The 17,315-nt window shown below is 39.4% G+C and overlaps 1 protein-coding gene across 1 annotated transcript in view; it reads left to right on the top strand.

Moving 5' to 3' along the window:
- Positions 1-17,315, top strand: part of SYK (spleen tyrosine kinase) — a 33,100-nt gene that overhangs the window by 270 nt on the left and 15,515 nt on the right. The window contains 5 exon segments of the mRNA XM_009330283.1: positions 1-134; positions 1,608-1,768; positions 11,862-12,000; positions 13,392-13,473; positions 14,487-14,536. The exon segment at positions 1-134 is cut by the window's left edge and continues 21 nt beyond it. Coding sequence (XP_009328558.1) covers positions 1-134; positions 1,608-1,768; positions 11,862-12,000; positions 13,392-13,473; positions 14,487-14,536 — 566 coding nt within the window.

Below are 17,315 nucleotides of genomic sequence, written 5' to 3'. Positions count from 1 at the left end.
AAGCGGATGGCCTTATCTGTCTACTGAGAAAACCTTTCAACCGACCACCAGGTGTTGAACCCAAAACAGGACCCTTTGAAGATTTAAAAGAGAACCTCATCAGAGAGTATGTCAAACAAACTTGGAATTTGCAGGTAAATCCGGGCTGATTTTGCCATAAAGTGGTCTTTGAGTTAGGAGAAAAAGAGATTGCAGTGTTTGTTTCCAGCTGTTGCTGCTGCTATGTAGTGTTTTTTCATAATGGAATCATAGCTGTTCAAGTTTTGAACAGTGGGGGTTTTCCCCCCCCAGTACATGCAGTAACTTGGCCGTAAGTGTAGTTTTCCTGAAATTTTACAGAACTTAGGACTTTTATGATATCTTGGGCTAGCGTAGCCTTGTCTACCATTGCACTAACTTGTGTCATCAGATTTTCACATGCACCAAAAATTAATAGATGCAATGAACAAGATACAGAAATGGTTTGTTTGATTGCTTTTGATTCTGAATTTTTATAGATTGATGTGCAGGCAGGCATGGCAACATGGTGACTTGTTTTACATCCTCCCCTCTTAGCTGGCCTTGTTTTTGTGATGCTTATTTCGATTATGTCCAAAACAGACCTTGGTTTCTTAACTGCAGAGCGCTGCCTATACATCTTCGGTACTGCATGTGTCAAGCAAAAATGTTCCATGCTGAGGAAGACAGGCTGGATTTTTTCCTTAGAATGACGGTGAAGAAGTCAGTCTTAACATGGAAACACTAGTGTAGGAGGCTGCAACAGGAATATTATTTCACCTTGGGCTGCCATGGGTTACCATTATGAACTCACCTAGTTATGCTAGGTTTTTCATCTCTTTAGCAAGTAACCCTGTGTGTTCTGCTCTGTAAAATATGTAGAGCAATGCCCAAACTGGAAAAGCCTGAAACTTATACTACATTTACTACAAGTGCTGAGGCTTACAGTTTTTTCTGATGAGTCTGAGCCCAGTCTAGAAGGAAGTTGATGAACTCAAGTTGAAAACTGATGAAACTAGGGGGTTTTGCCCTCAGATTCTGGGCCAAATTTAGAAGTGATAGGTTGTAGATGGGTTTAGAAGTGTCTAGGTTATACCTAAAATATTAACATAATTCACTCTAAAATGGTGACTGTCCTGTCTGCTTTTGGGAAAGTTGCATTGATGTCTTCAACATAGACGTGCTGCAACAATGTGAAGTGTGTTCAGTTTATTTCAGTAAACTGCCATAGGGTAGGTAATATGGAGGTATGCTATGACATCTCAGAGTGACACTAAGTATATTTAGCAATGTCTCATTAGCATAAAAATATGACATGATTTTCAGTTGAAATACTGAAGGGCTTAATTAATATTAAGGGCTTAATTTACTGGTTATTTTACCTTTTGTTTCTCAGAGGTAAAGGAAGAATCCCAGCTTTGTGATGTTTAATTACCATACATTTTTTTCTGTTTTAATATCTTTATAGCAACCAGATCTTTTTTTCACACACAACAAATACGTACAGATTTTGGATGTCCCAAAACCAATCCAATACTGGGAGTCTACCTGTCATGTTTTTATTGCAGAAGACAGTTTGACTGTCCCGCTGTGTTTTTACCACTCTCTAGGGGCATGCTCTTGAACAAGCTATCATCAGTCAAAAGCCTCAGCTGGAGAAGTTGATTGCCACTACAGCACATGAGAAGATGCCGTGGTTCCACGGGAGGATCTCTCGGGAAGAGTCAGAACACCGTATCCTCATTGGATCAAGAAACAATGGAAAGTTTCTGTGAGTGCTTTTTTCTGTGGTATTGCTTTTGCCACCAGTGTTACCTTGAATGAATCCCAAATGACAGTATGCCCTAGAAGGTGGTTTATTCACAGTGAGAGAGCCCAGTCCAGCATGATATACATGGCATAATCATTCCTGTACTAAGCAGGTGTCTCCAAGATTAGGTTTCCACTTACCTAAAGATGGGAAACTATAGCAAAAGTGTGGGTCATTGGTTTTTAATCAAATACTGGGTTTAATTCTAAAGGGAGCATCAGAGAAACTCAATACCAAGAAAAATTCATTGAACTTCGTTTTATAACTGATAAGCAGTACTAAGTGATTGTGGTAGGTTAACCTTGGCCCACCAAGCCGCTGTCACACTCCCCGTCCTCAGCAGAACAGGGGGAGAAAACAGGGTGAAAAAGCTTGTGGGTCAAGATGAAGACAGGGAGATCGTGTAGCACTAACTCTCACAGGCAACACAGACTCCACTTGGGGAAAAGTAATTTAATTTATTGTCAATTAAAATTGAGTTGGACAGTAAGAAACAAAGACAAAAACATAAAAAACACCTTCCCCTCACACATCCATACCCCCAGTTTTCACAGGCTCAACTTCACTCTTTCACACCCAGCCCCTCTCCCAACCAAGCAGTGTCGGGGAGGATGGGTGGGAAATGGGGGGCTGCAGTCAGTCTGTAACAGCTTCTCTCTGCCACTCCTTCCTCCTCACGCTGTTCCCTGCTGCAGCGTGGGCTCTCCACAGGAAGTGTCCTTCAGGAAATACCCATCTGCTTGGAGGGCTGCAGCGTGGACACCTGCTCCACTGTGGCTTCTCCCATGGGCTGCAGGGGACTCTCTGCTCCAGTGCCTGGAGCGCCTCCTCCTCTCCTCCTCCTCTGCCCTTGGTGTTTGCACTGCGGCTTGTTTTGTGTTTGTTTTTTTCTCTCCGCCACCAACTACAAGGCATTTTTCTGCCCTTTCTTAAAGATGTTTTCATGGAGGCGGAGGCACCACATATGCGGCTGAGGGGCTTGGTGGTGCCCTGCAGGGGTGTCCATTGGGGCCAGCTGGAACCAGTCGTGACCAGCCCAGGGCAGCCCCTGGCCTCCTCACAGAGCCCCTGCAGCCCCGCTGCGAAACCCTGGCCACCTGCACCCAATACGCTGGCTTACCAAAGTGGTAAAAATACAAACAAACTGCCTATGTTAACAACTGTTGGGATCCATAACTGTCAGTTTTCCCGGGGGCAGTGGTGATGCTTTCCTTTGCAGTTAAACAACAGAAGGAACTGCTTTTACCTTGGCAATGCCATTTTGTGTCTGCTGCTGTCTGTGTTTACTCAACCTCATGATCTTTTTTTTTTCTGAGCGCAAATGTGTCATTTAGGATAGTGACTAACAGCCATCATCTCGTGAGAATTAGAGCCAGTCAAAATCTTCTAACAAAAAAGTTTTTCTTTCGGAAAATCCTCATTTGAAAAAAATCAATGTTTTCACTGAGCCATTTTTCGTACCCCCCCTGCACATGGAAGTATTTATATAATGATGGAAAATGAAGCTTAAAGGTCATGGCCAGGGAAAGATCACTTAGAGCTGTACAATTCTGAGGGAAATTTCATTGCCTACCTACATAGCCTCCTTCAGCACTCTACTATCTTTGACTTTTTTAAAGCTAGTCCAAAGTAAAACCCCAGGAGTGAGTGTGGGATGTATATGCTTCTTCAGTACCAACTCTTTCACTTTACTGATTTGCCATAATTATACCACACTAATTTCTAATGTAAATGCAACCTTCATATGTTTCCATGTTTCAATCTTAATTGTCAGGAACCGCTAGCTTCTCTAAATCTTTATTTCCAGCAGAGTTAATTCCTATCAGGTCTTACCTATGAATACTTCGAGTGTACTGACATCTCATTTCTTGAAATCTCTTTCCTTTCCTCAGTCCTTGAATTTTTTTCAGTTTCATGGTCACTGTCAGCCAAATCACCATGCATCTTCACATTTTCAGCCTCATACTCCCCATTTCTTGGGATCACATCTAGAGGGTCATTTACCTGGTTGCTTTTGTTGCCATTTGTAACAAAAAAATGTTAGACCTTTGTTACAAATTTTGTTACAGTTGTTACAAAAAAATGTTACAAAAGTTTGTGGAGCCAAAGATTCCCCTTATCACAGATACATCTTTTCTGAATGCTGCTTCTTGTAGCACAGAAGTTTCATCTATTTGATGAACATAGTCGCTGTCGCAGATTACCAGCACAGCATTACCATACCACCTCTCCTTTTCATTGTCCTGTGACTTTGCTTGTTTCTTTTCCTACTTTTTAGGCATGGGGGCAGGTGGATATGTAATCTGAAACAAAGCAGCAACCCTTTCTTTTAATGACCTGCTTTTCTAAAAAATTGTTACTTTCTGTATTAACATCTTACCAAATCAGTGTTATATCAAGTGAGTCATGACATTGATCATGTATTTAAACTTGAAGATTTTCTAGTTTACCTCTTGCACACATTGGTTTCAATGTGGTCAAAGTGCTTCTCTTCGGGGAAAAAAAAGAAATCTAATTTTTCTTCCAAGAAGCGGATCCCTTAGCTAACATTTCTTAACAACAGGGATGGGCTTTGGAGTGAGGGAGTGTAACTTTTTAGCAGACTTGACATTTTCAGTCTCTATTATAGACCCTGGTCTCTCTTTAATCTCCTATAAGCATTCCTACAGCTTTAAATATAAATGCTTCCCCAACATTTTCCTGTTTCCCTTAGAGATGGCCTAAGAGGCATTTCTGGTGCTGTTTGCAGTGACAAGCTCAATGAGCTGTGGAGGGAGCAGTCAGACCTTCTCCTGTGGGACTGGTTATGTCAGTGGGTGCATATCTTACATCGTTCTGCTGGAACTCAGGCGGCTGCTTTCACATCAGTTAGATAAACCCATAGAGGGGAAAATGCTAACTTTAAGCTCTGTTTAAACTGTGAGGCCACTGGAGCATAAATAATATGAAAATATAACTGATAGTATGTTGAGCTTGGGTCCCTCCTGTTAGTGACAGCACTGTTTACTTCTGCATCTGTAGGGTGTTTTCCGATGCATTAATTTTTCTTGCACGGACTGCCTATCTGGCAGGTTTAGAGCTCAGTAACCACTTAGCTGCCGTTTACTCTTGTGCTCCCAGGGAAGAAACAGGATGAGATCTTCATCTGCCCCATAATTCAGCAGCCAGAGCAGCAAGAGAAGCAATGTGTTGTTCATTTGTATTAGAAATTGGTTATTTTTCCTTCCAGAGCTCTTCTAGCCCTCAGATCGGTAGACCTAAAGGCTCATAGCAAATAACAGAACTGTCTAATTCAGAGAGGTTTTCTGTTTTCTGCAGTGGTTTGCCTAACATGGGCTTGCTCAGCAGGTGTTGAGAAATAAACCACTCATTTGTTAGCTAAATGAAACAGTAGCAGCAAAATTGTTGAGTGCTAGAGAGGTGCAAATTGTTTCACATTTCAGGCACGGGTATTGCATACTTTTTCCTTACCCAGTAGCAGCACATCAGATTCTTCTGTACATCTGTGGACTGATGACTGTGAATTTGTGCTTGTGAATGTAGCTGCTCAGGGACCGTTTTTCTCATGTTGGTCAAGGCACTTAAGCCTCGTAGCTGACTGAAAGGTAAAACTTAGAAACATTCAGTGTCTAAGAGAAGTTCGCTTGTTGAGGTAGGAATTGGAGCCTGAGAGCATAGAGGGAAGCTAGATTTTCAACGAGATGAGGTACTCTGAGGCTATTCAACAAGTCCACAAGCAGGTGCTGGTATATGACAAAAATCATCTTGCTTATTATGGAATAAATAATAAATTTTAGAAGACTAGAATATTTCTGTATATTCTTTTACAAGGGTCTCTAAAACTTCATTACACCAGAAATCTTCTAACTGTCTGACCTACCTACCTTCAAACAAAATCCAGTACAGTGGTCTCTGTGAGAACACATCTAACATCTAGATTTCTTCAGCGCTGCTTTGCAGCATTACAATATTACCAAATCTAGAATTTTTTTAATGTAATAAATATGGAAAGAGTTGAAAAGCTTCCTGATTGCAGTTCAAAATGTCATGAATAGCATCATAAATCTAACACTGCGACTCATCCATGCTGGATAAGTTCCGAGCTAACTGTGCATGTTTTACTAGGGAATTTTCAAAGGTCTTTTTAAAGTTTTTGTCATGACTGAAAAGTCAGTGAAATAAGTGTGTATGTGCGTGCTATACAGTTTGTTTTCAAAGCCAAATATAGAAACAATATCATGAAATGAAATAGGAAGCAGTGCCCACCTCTTCTGGGAAGAACAGTCATGAAAGATTGCCACTCTAGCCACAAAATTTGGAGAAAAAACTATAGCAGTGGAATAGAAGGCAAATATGATATCTCTAAAATGACCTGAAAAGCAACTGAAAACAGAGAACTTTATTTAAGTTTCAAGCCCATTAGCTTCATTAACACTACTTTGCATGCTGTGTAGGATGCTCGTTCTTACCAGACTTCTGCTTTTTCATTAGGCTTGGCCTTGTAGGGGGCATAATTGTAGAATATGATGATGAATATTGTCTAGATGATCATCGATTACATATATATTATATGTTATTAATATTTGAATAATATTTATATTATTAATATACAATAATATTGATAATATTGTTGATATTATCTATGTGAGTGCATGTATGTGTGGACCAGTTGAAAAATAAACTAAAAATTTGCTAACAATGACAGACCAGCAGTATAAGAAATGTTAGTTTTCTCTGCAATTTCACATAGGAAACAACTCTGGTAAGCGTGTGGTAGCTCTTGGCACATCTTGGTTTGTCATCAGTAGTGACCACTTCAATTACATGAACATGTGATCTTGCATATATGTTAAGAACCAGAAATTCTGAAGCTGAAGGGAGATAAACAATATTCAGAAATAGCGTTAAACTTAAAAATTCAACATTAAGGAAATTGTGAGTGAAGGGATTGCATAATTGGCAGTTTAGGCTCTATAAACCTTTCATATGGGTTCATAGCCATATGTAGTTCACATAAAATGTGAACAGTTGTGTAAAAGGAAATTAAAAAGTAATTTTAGTATGATAAGAATGTCTTCAATATGCAATGAGTTATACTAAAGAGGACAAAACTAGTTTAGACTATTAGAATGACTCACAGTACTACTCATCACGGCATCTCATGACATCTAGAGACCAAACTGTCTCTTATATGTTACAATAGTTAACACTAGTAACACCATTTCAAAATAACAAGTTTTGAAGTGCAGCTGTCCATAAGAGTTATCTTGTCTTTTGTCTGACCAAGAATTTGTGTTTCTGATACATTGTAGCAGTCTATATTTACATTAATCTTATTGTCTTCCTCTAGGAATTTACCACTACTGGAGTGCATACTGAGCTAGGTCATTTATCTGACCTTGTAGAGTATTCTTTAAATAAATCTATCAGTATTATGTTTGTATCCATATATGGAACTCGACATTGTTGACATCAGACAAGGTGAAAACAATCCTCCTAAACATGACCTTAATTCAGGGATATTAATTAATGATGAATTTCCTCTTCAAAATGCGAAGCAGCTGCTAGGCTTAGATGACCATAAAAATTTTCCAAGACAAATGATAAAATACAGAAAGTGAACCATGTTTCTGGAGGTGCTGTATTCTCCTCCACAGCAGCCTGGATGATGCCCACAGCTCTTTGGGAGAGCTGTTTACTGATCTTCAGTTAGGTACCTAGTTACATGCCACTTGCAGACCACTGCAGCAGGGCTATGGCTTCTCAAGACTAGCTCTACGCTGTGTGCTTCAGCAGCAGAGTGGGTCAGAGGTGTGAAGAAAAGAAGCGATCCCTGACTGAGACAGCTGTACTGAGAAGATCCCCTGTTGCAGATGCAGTTATACAGCAAAGCTATTTGTTAGGGTTTTGGTGGAGCATAGTGTATTTTGCTGGCAGGGCAATGCCAGCAAAACAGACTACAGTGATGCAATCCTTCTCGCAAAGGTGTTTTGTCACTGTGCAGCACACAATAGCCTTAGCAGGAGATGAAGTTTTAGGTTCCATTGTAGATAGCAATAGCGTGTGGCTGAACTAGCTCCTACATTCTGTAGTGTGCTGACATTTCTGAAACAGCTTTGAATATGTTACTAAACAGGGGAGAAGAAACGATGTAAATGAAGACTTCAGTCAATCCATTTTTTCCTTTGTATGATCCTTTTATAGGTGGCACCAAGTTCATTCCTTATTGCCCTCAAACTTGGAACATGTGCAGTGTGCTACAGATACTTGAAGTGATAATGAATAGCCATGTTGTTAATAACATTACAGGAGAGATGGTCATAAGGGCAGACAAGCAGGGCATGGCTGGAGCTTGATCAGCAGTGGGGAATGTCAGTATCTCTCGCATCAGGTATCACTGAGAAGGCAAAGCAAGGCTGAGAATAAACTTTAACATGCCTTTGGATTCAGGAGTGAGCATAATTTCACACCATTCCTAAAACAAGCATTTTGCAAGTTTATTTCCTTCATTATTCTCCACTGTAGAACTCTGTGACTTCTTTTTTTCTACACAGTCAATGAGGCATGTTGTAATAGCAATTTATTTTTTTTACCCTCAGGGATTTTTTCCTTTAGAAGGAAAGGGATCATTTGGCTTTTCACTTGGAAGCAGAAAAAATTGGGACATTGTTCTTTTTGCTTCCAAGCAAAAATAGAGACTTTACCAAAGGAGAGAGTGGATAGCTGTTTACAGAGTCTGTAATGATACTCCAAGTAGTTGGAGTTGCTGGTTGCTCTTTGGGTTATATTCACAAAAACATAAAAAATACTCAAACATAGATTGCATGAAAATTAAAATCAATAACTGAACCTTCTTTGCATTGCATCATGTAACAATTTGAGTTTCTCAGTCCCTCCTAAAATTGCTGTTTTAAAATGTATGACATGCAAAATCTAGATACCTTGGTGCTTCTCTAATATATCTATGAATTCAAATTTGCTCTCAGTGAAGTTGTTCATGTTTCTGATTAATCTCAGTGGATGAAGGACAATAGTGTTTATTTACAGGTGTTTATTATCTTTATGTTTTTCTTCTGTAGATCTGTAATTCCATGAAATGACAGACCAGGCTATATTTCACTGCTGGCTTTCTTCCTTGCTGGCTTCCTTCCTAGCAAAAACGCTTTAAAAAAAAAATATAGCTTTTTAAAATGAAGATTTTTTAATTATAAGTTTGTATTGAAGAACAGTAAATATTGTAATTTTGTAATTTCAGAGCACATTAAAGCAGATAGTGCATTTGGAATTTTGGATTTTTTTCTCAACATTCTGAAAATAGTTACTTTTCATAGAAGGAAAATTCCATATATGAAGAGAGCCTCCAAATCTGATGTGATGACCCTGAGTAGTACAGGCAGCACCATCAAGAAGATGTGAAAACCTTGATTTCCATTTGAAGAGGTTTCAGTTTATAACCGTTCAGTTTGAGCAGCCTTTTTCTTTGATTCCGTTTTTTACAGTAACTGTAAGGTACTGGATACTGTGTACCCAGCTGGAGTTCTGGAGGCTTAGCCTAACCTAGACAGCCATTAACACAGTCTACAAAACCAAAACAAAATTGTGAAACGTGGCCTGTGACAATCCTTGTCACCAGAAGCAGTAAAAGTTTTTGGTTTGGACTGTGACGGTAAATTCTGTGAGAGCGCTTTTTGGATTAGTAAGGGATCTGGTTGCCAAAAATAAGATTTAGGCCATCATTGGGCTGTTGCTTCAATGCTCTTGATACTTCTGTTCTTCAGACATGTTTTGGAGGATAGCAGTACCTTCTGTTGTCATGTTTTATAGGGATCCACACTGTGTCGGAGTTGACTAGCTACAGTTTAAAAAAACACCTGGACCATAATCCCAAGAGAACAAGGCTCCCTCTGGACCCTGGTCAATCATAAGTGTTAGAATGGAGATTTTTTCCATGTGCAGTGATAGAGCTGTCTGACAGAAGTTGCCATGACTGTGAACGGCAGATATTTTCAGAGTTACATAGCTGTTGGGTTGGGGAGAAGGAAGAGCTCAGAAATGCAACTGCAACCTCATAAACGTGAACTCTGCCTAAATCCTGCACTGGATACTGATAGGGCTGTTTGGATCTGTGCCATGGTCCTTAGAAATCAGGACTTTCTTCTCCCATTGATGCCTGTGCTCTCAAAAAATGTTTACGATGCCTCTTGTGATAGTAACAACTCTTGCAAATAAGAATCAGTTTCAGTAGAGCTAATTGTATTGGAGCCACCGTTTCCTCATGTGAAACATGAAGGACATTTGTTACTGGGAAACAATCCATTGCTTTTTTATAATCTTACTTGTGCTGTATTCTGAACAGAAGTCTGAATGCAATGAAATGCCATTCATTTGTGTTTTAGAAACAAGGCCCTCTATTCTGAAAATATTTTTCCAAGCCTTATTTGCTAAGAGCAAGTCAAAGGAAGACGAAGTAAAAGTCATTCTTCATTTTAGCAGAACCTGTTGCTCTCCACTGGTCAATCAGCACAGGAAATCAGCATGCTGAGAAAATACCCGCATGTCATGAAAAACCACAATGTGTTTCAAGTTGCTTTAGAGATACTAGGCAAGTTACTTTGGTTTCAGAAAAAAACCTGACCCTACTCCCCTTTTCCTTTAGCCAGTGTCCTGTTCACATCTTAGGCAACAAGAATCACTCTGCTTGAAAAAATAGTTGCATGAGTAGTTCAGACAAAACACAGTTTTAATTCAGCCTTGAATTTAATGCTTGCCTCTGCAATCTTCTGAGATGTGATAGCAAGTACTAGTGTTGCACCAGCAAAGCTTCACAACACCTTAGTGAGCATATCCTGCTATATTTCTTTTCAGGGTTTTTTAAAAATTCAAGGGAAAGTGAGTAGATTTCTGTGCACACTGGAACAAGAAATGTTTCAGTGTTGCTGAATCTGGGTTTTTGGTAGGAAAAACCCGTTATTCCAGAAAATTTTAATCTAGCTTTATTGCCATCTCACTGTCAGCAGCAAGTGAACACAGGCAACTCAAACCTAAAAGAAAAAGCCTACTTTCTAAACTCAAACTCAGAAATGTTATGCCAACAATGATGGAGCTAGTAGCAAATTCCTATCTACTCTGGGTCCAGTGAGCAGAAGATGCTGGTCTCAGCATGAACTAGCCTTAGGTACATGTAAAACAACTCTGCAACACTTTACAGGCATCTCAGATGTTGCTTGCAGATCTCCTGGAAGGAGGTCATCCTGGCTACCTATGAGTTTTAGACAATGTTTTTTTATTACATTCCATGATCTCTCCCTGGTGAAGTTTAGACCAGATATATACCCCAATACCGTGTGATACTTCATGTGGCTTGTATGTGAAATCTGCAACAAAGCATTCATGTCTTTACAGAAATTATAAGAATTGATGATTACAGAAATGTATGATTTACTTTAAATTCCCAGCCAAACAACAAGCTGTTTCAGTGCACAAAGATTTTCCCTTTATTTGTATTTCACATTATATTCTTTTAGTATTTTATCTTCTGCCCTTACTGTCATCTCTTTATTTCAAAATAAAAAGATATAAGAGACAAATCTGGCTTTAATGAAGGCACTTATCTGTTGTTTTTAATTTTAGGTCAGCCGTAGAGGAGATTGAAGTGTAGCTTCTTGTATATGCTGGATCCTGGCCTCAAACTTCCATGGGCTTTCTAGGCCTGCAGTGCACAAGCCTTCAAAGGCTTCCTTGTTCAGAGAGCACTTTGTGCACTGAACAGTGTTCCGTAGCTGCCTAGCAAAGAGCTCCACACGGTGGATTTTCTGTTGTCATCTGTTGCCTTTTGGGGCGGGGGAGGAGGAACCTTTACAGAATTCTGTCTGAAAACAAATGACACTAAGAAATAAATGAAAGGCTTAACAAAATGTCTTCAGAAGTTGCAGTGCTGATCTTGCTTTGTTATTAATTCAAAAGCTTAAAGGAAAGGGTGATTTAAAAAAGAATTTCAACCCAGATGCTCATTCCTAGTAAAGCATAACCCTGAAAATCTCTCTTATTCCTACAGTATCCGAGAAAGGGACAGCAATGGTTCCTATGCCCTGTGTCTGCTGAATGATGGAAAGGTACTGCATTACCGTATTGACAGAGATAAGACAGGAAAGCTCTCCATACCAGATGGAAAAAGATTTGACACTCTCTGGCAGGTCTGTTAAATTTGAATCACTTGGATATCTGTCATTATGTTTCCATATAACTGACTAAGGCAGCTTGTTTTACTTTGCTGTGCTACAACAGTCTTTAGCTAAACAGCAACATGTTTTGGCAGGTTATTTGTCATATGTTTCCAACTTTATGTGGTTTCTATACATGAAGAAAATACATGTTAATGTAGAAAGCTATGTAAGTGTAGAGAGTTTAATCATTTTTAAATGTGGTGTTGCCGCTTAGCCAAGTTCAAAATTGCTGTAATTATCATTCAGTTAGCTGAACATTCTCTACAATGGAAGACAGTTTGCATTTGCAAGTGACCTTATTCAATAATAGTTACGCTAGGTATAGTCTTTTGCTAATATCCTTTATGACAGCAATAAACAGAATTCTAGGAAGCACAAAGGGGATGGTTTAGGATGTGTCCTGGTTTCGGCAGGGACAGAGTTAATTTCCTTCCTACACACGTACTGCATTCTTTAGCTTTGTAATTCTCTACATTCAAGGCTGAAAAAGCATAGTTTGCTGAGGGTTACCATCAAAACATGTCTGAAAATGAAATGAAACTGAACATGCTAAGGGATTTGAAACCCCTGCAGAAATCTCTTATGTCCTTTTGCTTAAAATTCTATTAAAACAAGTAAAGTAGTCACAAGTCTAAAATATGAGTCTTTACTTGCATATATTAATTCTTAGCCTTTCCTGTAAATGTCCTGCATATTTCTTTCCTGGAGTCACCTGAAATTTAAAAGCAGCTATGCTTTCTTACAAGTTTTTTGAATATGTCTGCAACTCTTTCACTCACAGACCCCCTCCTTTCTACCCAACTGCACCAAAGCCAAAATAGCAGTAACAAACCTGTAATGAAATGGCATGGAGAAGACAGTCCAGAAACACCAGTGGCTACAACTATTGGTGCTATACATTTATTAACTGCTTACATGCCATTGCGACTTTGAGGTCCAAAGAAAGCATTGCATGTTAGGACAATTCCTGCACTGTAGTTATACCCATCTCGGGGGGGGGAAGAGGGCGAGAACTCAGATGTATAAAAAGAAGTGATTTGCTCAGAGTTACAAAGCTGATTAGTAGCAGAACCAGGTGTGGACTGCTGAGTCTTACAAATCCAGTTCCTGGATCAGGTTCCAGATTCATCCACAAGTTTAATTTAGAAACATGCACCCCTGCTAAAGAGAAGTAAAGATGAGGTGAGAACATGTGCAGTAAAGGTCTGCTGTATACCCAGTTCATTTGCTGTAATATATACCAATTATTGTACATATGCACACAATTTTAAAGAGACAATGTATTTAATTATGCCTCCCTTACCTTTTCATATCTTCTTCTCTCCTTCTCTCTTTTTTTTTTTCCCCTCTCATTCTGGTAGTTAGTTGAGCATTATTCATACAAACCAGATGGATTATTAAGGGTTCTTACCATTCCCTGTCCACAACTTGGCTCAGAAAATGGTGAGTTATTCCTGTTATTTTGATACGTATAAATAGCCATGCTAATGATGATAAAGATGTGTGCATTTTTTCCACTTGCCGTGGAGGTGGGTGCGGACTATGGTAGATGAAAGTTGGATAAAAAAAAAATTAAGTGTTAAATTTCCAACTTTTCAAATGAGTTAAGATCTGCCAGACCATGCGGGATGGAGGCAGATCCTGTAGCTTAAGGGAGGCTACCAACTCCAATTATTGCTGGCTCTAAATTAATGTCAGATCCAAAATGTGCTTTGCTACTCAAAGTTGGCCATACACACTAGGAAGGTGGTCATCCCAGCACTCCTCCAATGGTCCTTACTCCAAGCTGAGGCCAGCACGTCAGCTGCGGTGCTATAGGCATTCAGGTTGGGTGCAGTGAGAGGTGCACCCAACAGGTGAGTTGCTGGTAGATGAGGAGTTACTTCCCATGTTGGGGAGAGCAGGACAGAACAAGGGATTGGCTGCACCTGATGCTGAAAATGGGGGTCGGAGAGGCATTCCTTGATAACTTGGGGGAAGGGAGGGGAAGGGGCTGGGGGGAGTGTCCTGAGGTCCAGTATGCTCTTTGGTCTGTTTCTTCTTCAATGTCATGTTAAATACCGATGAGACCTTATCCTCCCTCTTGGCCCTGACTGCCAGGGGAAAAAAGATGCTTCTGCCTGATCCTTGTCTAACTTGTGCTATTCCAGAAGTGGTGATCTCTCTCTAAGGCCTTCTTCTGTCATTCTGACTGGATACCAGTGCCATGGTGAGAGGATATGCCCTCACTTTTTCTGCTCCTTTGAATCATTTAGGCACTGCACATACTTTTGTCTCTGTGGCAGCAACATACCAGAGTCTGCTGCACACTAGAGACAAAAGCAGGAAGATGGACCAGGAGAAACACTGTAATGTGATTTAAAAACTAGAAAGTTGGTCCCTTGTGTAAAATTTTGTGTTCTTACAGTACATTTCTCACCTTGCTCAGTATCCTTACACGTTTGATTCTTTTACAGATAATGTTGTTTTTAACACTCGTCCTCCTCTTCCTGGAACCCCTTCTAAGGTAAGAGTAGGTGGTGATACAGCAGTAGCGTTCATTTGAGAAGGCTTACAGTCACATCCTGCTCTAGGAATCCTAATGCTTGGATATTATTGCAGCAGTGAATTTGTTTTTCTAGGGATATAAACAGTAAGTTGAAAAGAATAAGCTTAACATATTCTAGCATGGTTATTGCTTTCATCAGTGTTTTGCATGAGCTATTCAACATTTAATTTTGTGAACTTCTTTTATACATATAATGTATGTGAAAATCAGTATTTTTCATATGCAGAATGCCTCATTGATTATCGTCTTCTGTGGTGACTCTATCAACACTAGGAGGAGAGATAATGCTTTGTTTATGTTGTCCATTTTGAGAATATGCTGACTGAAGCAGAAATGGAGGTTCAGTTTATTTTCATATTTGGTGTGTGCAGTTAACATCAGACTTTGCACAAGGGTTTGATTCCTTGTGCAGGGAAATTAGGTGAATTTTTTTCATCAACTCCGTGAAAAGTGAGCAAGCCCATCTGTGATTATAATTGCCTGAGTTCTTAGAGTCCATTGATTAGAGGAGCCACCTGAGGTGTGATGCATAACACCATCTCATTTAGCTGTAGTTGATCTCATCTGAAATAGGGAGTTTAATTTAGTTGTTTCACCACTCCCTGGAGAGCCTAATCATCTAGGTCATTATCTTGATGCAGACCCACATTATAGAAAAAAATATTTTTGTTCAAATAGGCAATTACATTTATTTCAGTACTGTTGAGTCCCTGTGGGTCCGTGAACAGCCATTCTCATACCACCACTTTCTGAAAATCAGGTGCCCTTTTAAATCACTGGAAATCAAGCAACCAAAATCAGTGCTGTTTGTTTTTTAAATGTTGTCCTGAGGTTTGGATCTATGCCATTTGCCATTTACAAGGACGACCGTGAAGTTTAAGCACATGAGACCACATGTATATCATCTGGTATACACTCAGTTATAGTGATGGAGCAAGCGTATTCAATGTGGGAATACTACGTAGGTTTTATATTATCCATAGAAAAATTTGCAGTTTAAATGTAAATGAAAGTAAACTCAATAAATCTTACTTTAGGTATTTAACTTATCAAAGAAGTAGTAACAAAAAAAAATATATCTAAGCTGACTGATGTTTAGGACTGTGCAATGAAAGTAAATGGGCCAAGCTCTTTTCTTCAGTGCATTGCAGTAATACCTCCCCAGTTGTTCATGACGCTTTACAGGTGAAAGACTTGGTCATGCTAACAGGGTATGATTAACCTTGCCTAACATTAATGAACTCAAATGAAGAGCCACTCATTCAGCAAATCACAAAGGCTCGCTTTTGAGGAATTTTGAATCAAGAACGAGACACATACCCGTCCACCTGTCACTTCCACCTAAAAGTGGTGGAATGACTTTCCACCAATATGTGCCTATGTCTTTCCACTCAGAAAGTGGAAAGGTGATTAGTCAAAACCATATGCCTTGCTTCTAGGTAGCCATAGTTAGGTGAGATTAATTCCACCCATGAACATGTACTTCTCTAGCCAGTAGCTGACTTGCTAGAGTAGAAGGACAGAACATGATTAACAGGGGAAGAAAGGACAGGAGTGGCCTGTTCTGAGGGACAATCTAATACTGGTGCTCCCATCCAGACCAATTTTTCAATAATTTTTTATTTTTATATATATTAATGCCTGAAATACACTGGTGAGATTCCAAAGCCTTAGTGGAGAGCATTCCCAAATCTGAAGTTGCTTTGAAGCTAAGAGAATATATGACCACTGTAGAAAGATCTGCTGGTTGATATGCAAGGCATACTGTTCAACTAATTTAACTGCAAACTGTTGGTGTGTCAGGGCTTGGAGTAAAATTTACGACATCAGGGAAGGGATTTGTGTAGTATTTGCTAATGCTCCAAGAGCAAACATAGAGTAACAAAATGTTACTCTTTCTTGTCCCCTTTTCTGTAATCCTTTTAGGTTTAAAAAGGACATCTCCTTTTTAGTGATACTAATATGCTTCCTCTGCAAATGGAAGGACTTTCTGCTGAAAGTCTCTTTTGGAGATAATTTCTCCATGCAGAATATGGAGGCTTACTCCTTGCTTCTCTCAGCGCATGTATGGGCTAGGACTTTTCTTGCCTTTCACCAGAGGCTCCATAAGTAGATTTAAGGTGATTTTGATCCCCTTTGACTTTGTAAATTACTTTTTTCTCCCTGCACATCATCCTAATATGTATTTAAACTTGCAGAGGAGTTTTTGATATGAGCCTAAAATCGGTTGTTGACATTACAGTGAAGCTGCCAACTTCTGGCCACTTCCCAAATTCTCCACTTAACCTGTTCCAGTATTTTATTTGTTTAGCCACAGTTTATCAGGTAGGCTGTACTCATAAGTTTTAGGTCTATTATTACTAACTTTAGACTAGTACTGTTGCTGTCCCTGATTAAGTATTCCTCTTAGCATGCATTTGTATGTCTAAAACAAACATTTGAGTTAAGAAGTATTACTATCAATGCAGTATAGGTGGCTGCTTGGTCAAGTGCTGGGAGCTACTCTTGTCAGAAAAGTATAACGAACCATGCTCACCATGTGCAAAAGAGCACTTAACCTCTTAGAGAATTTATCTGTTGCAAAACTATAGCTAAGAAGTACTTCAGGTTTCATTTATTCCCAATATGAAAAGAGAATTTTGTGAGGTAAAAGAAAAGAGTGGATTCAGTAAGCTTTTTCAATATGCAGTAACTGGATTTTTATGTATCACAGCAATGAAGACTGTCAAGCATCAAA

The sequence above is a fragment of the Pygoscelis adeliae genome, unplaced genomic scaffold (assembly GCF_000699105.1).
Source record: "Pygoscelis adeliae isolate BGI_AS28 unplaced genomic scaffold, ASM69910v1 Scaffold398, whole genome shotgun sequence".
Classification (NCBI taxonomy): domain Eukaryota; kingdom Metazoa; phylum Chordata; class Aves; order Sphenisciformes; family Spheniscidae; genus Pygoscelis; species Pygoscelis adeliae.
The sequence above is the reverse complement of the archived record's forward strand: the minus strand, read 5'-3'. Positions and strand labels throughout refer to the sequence as shown.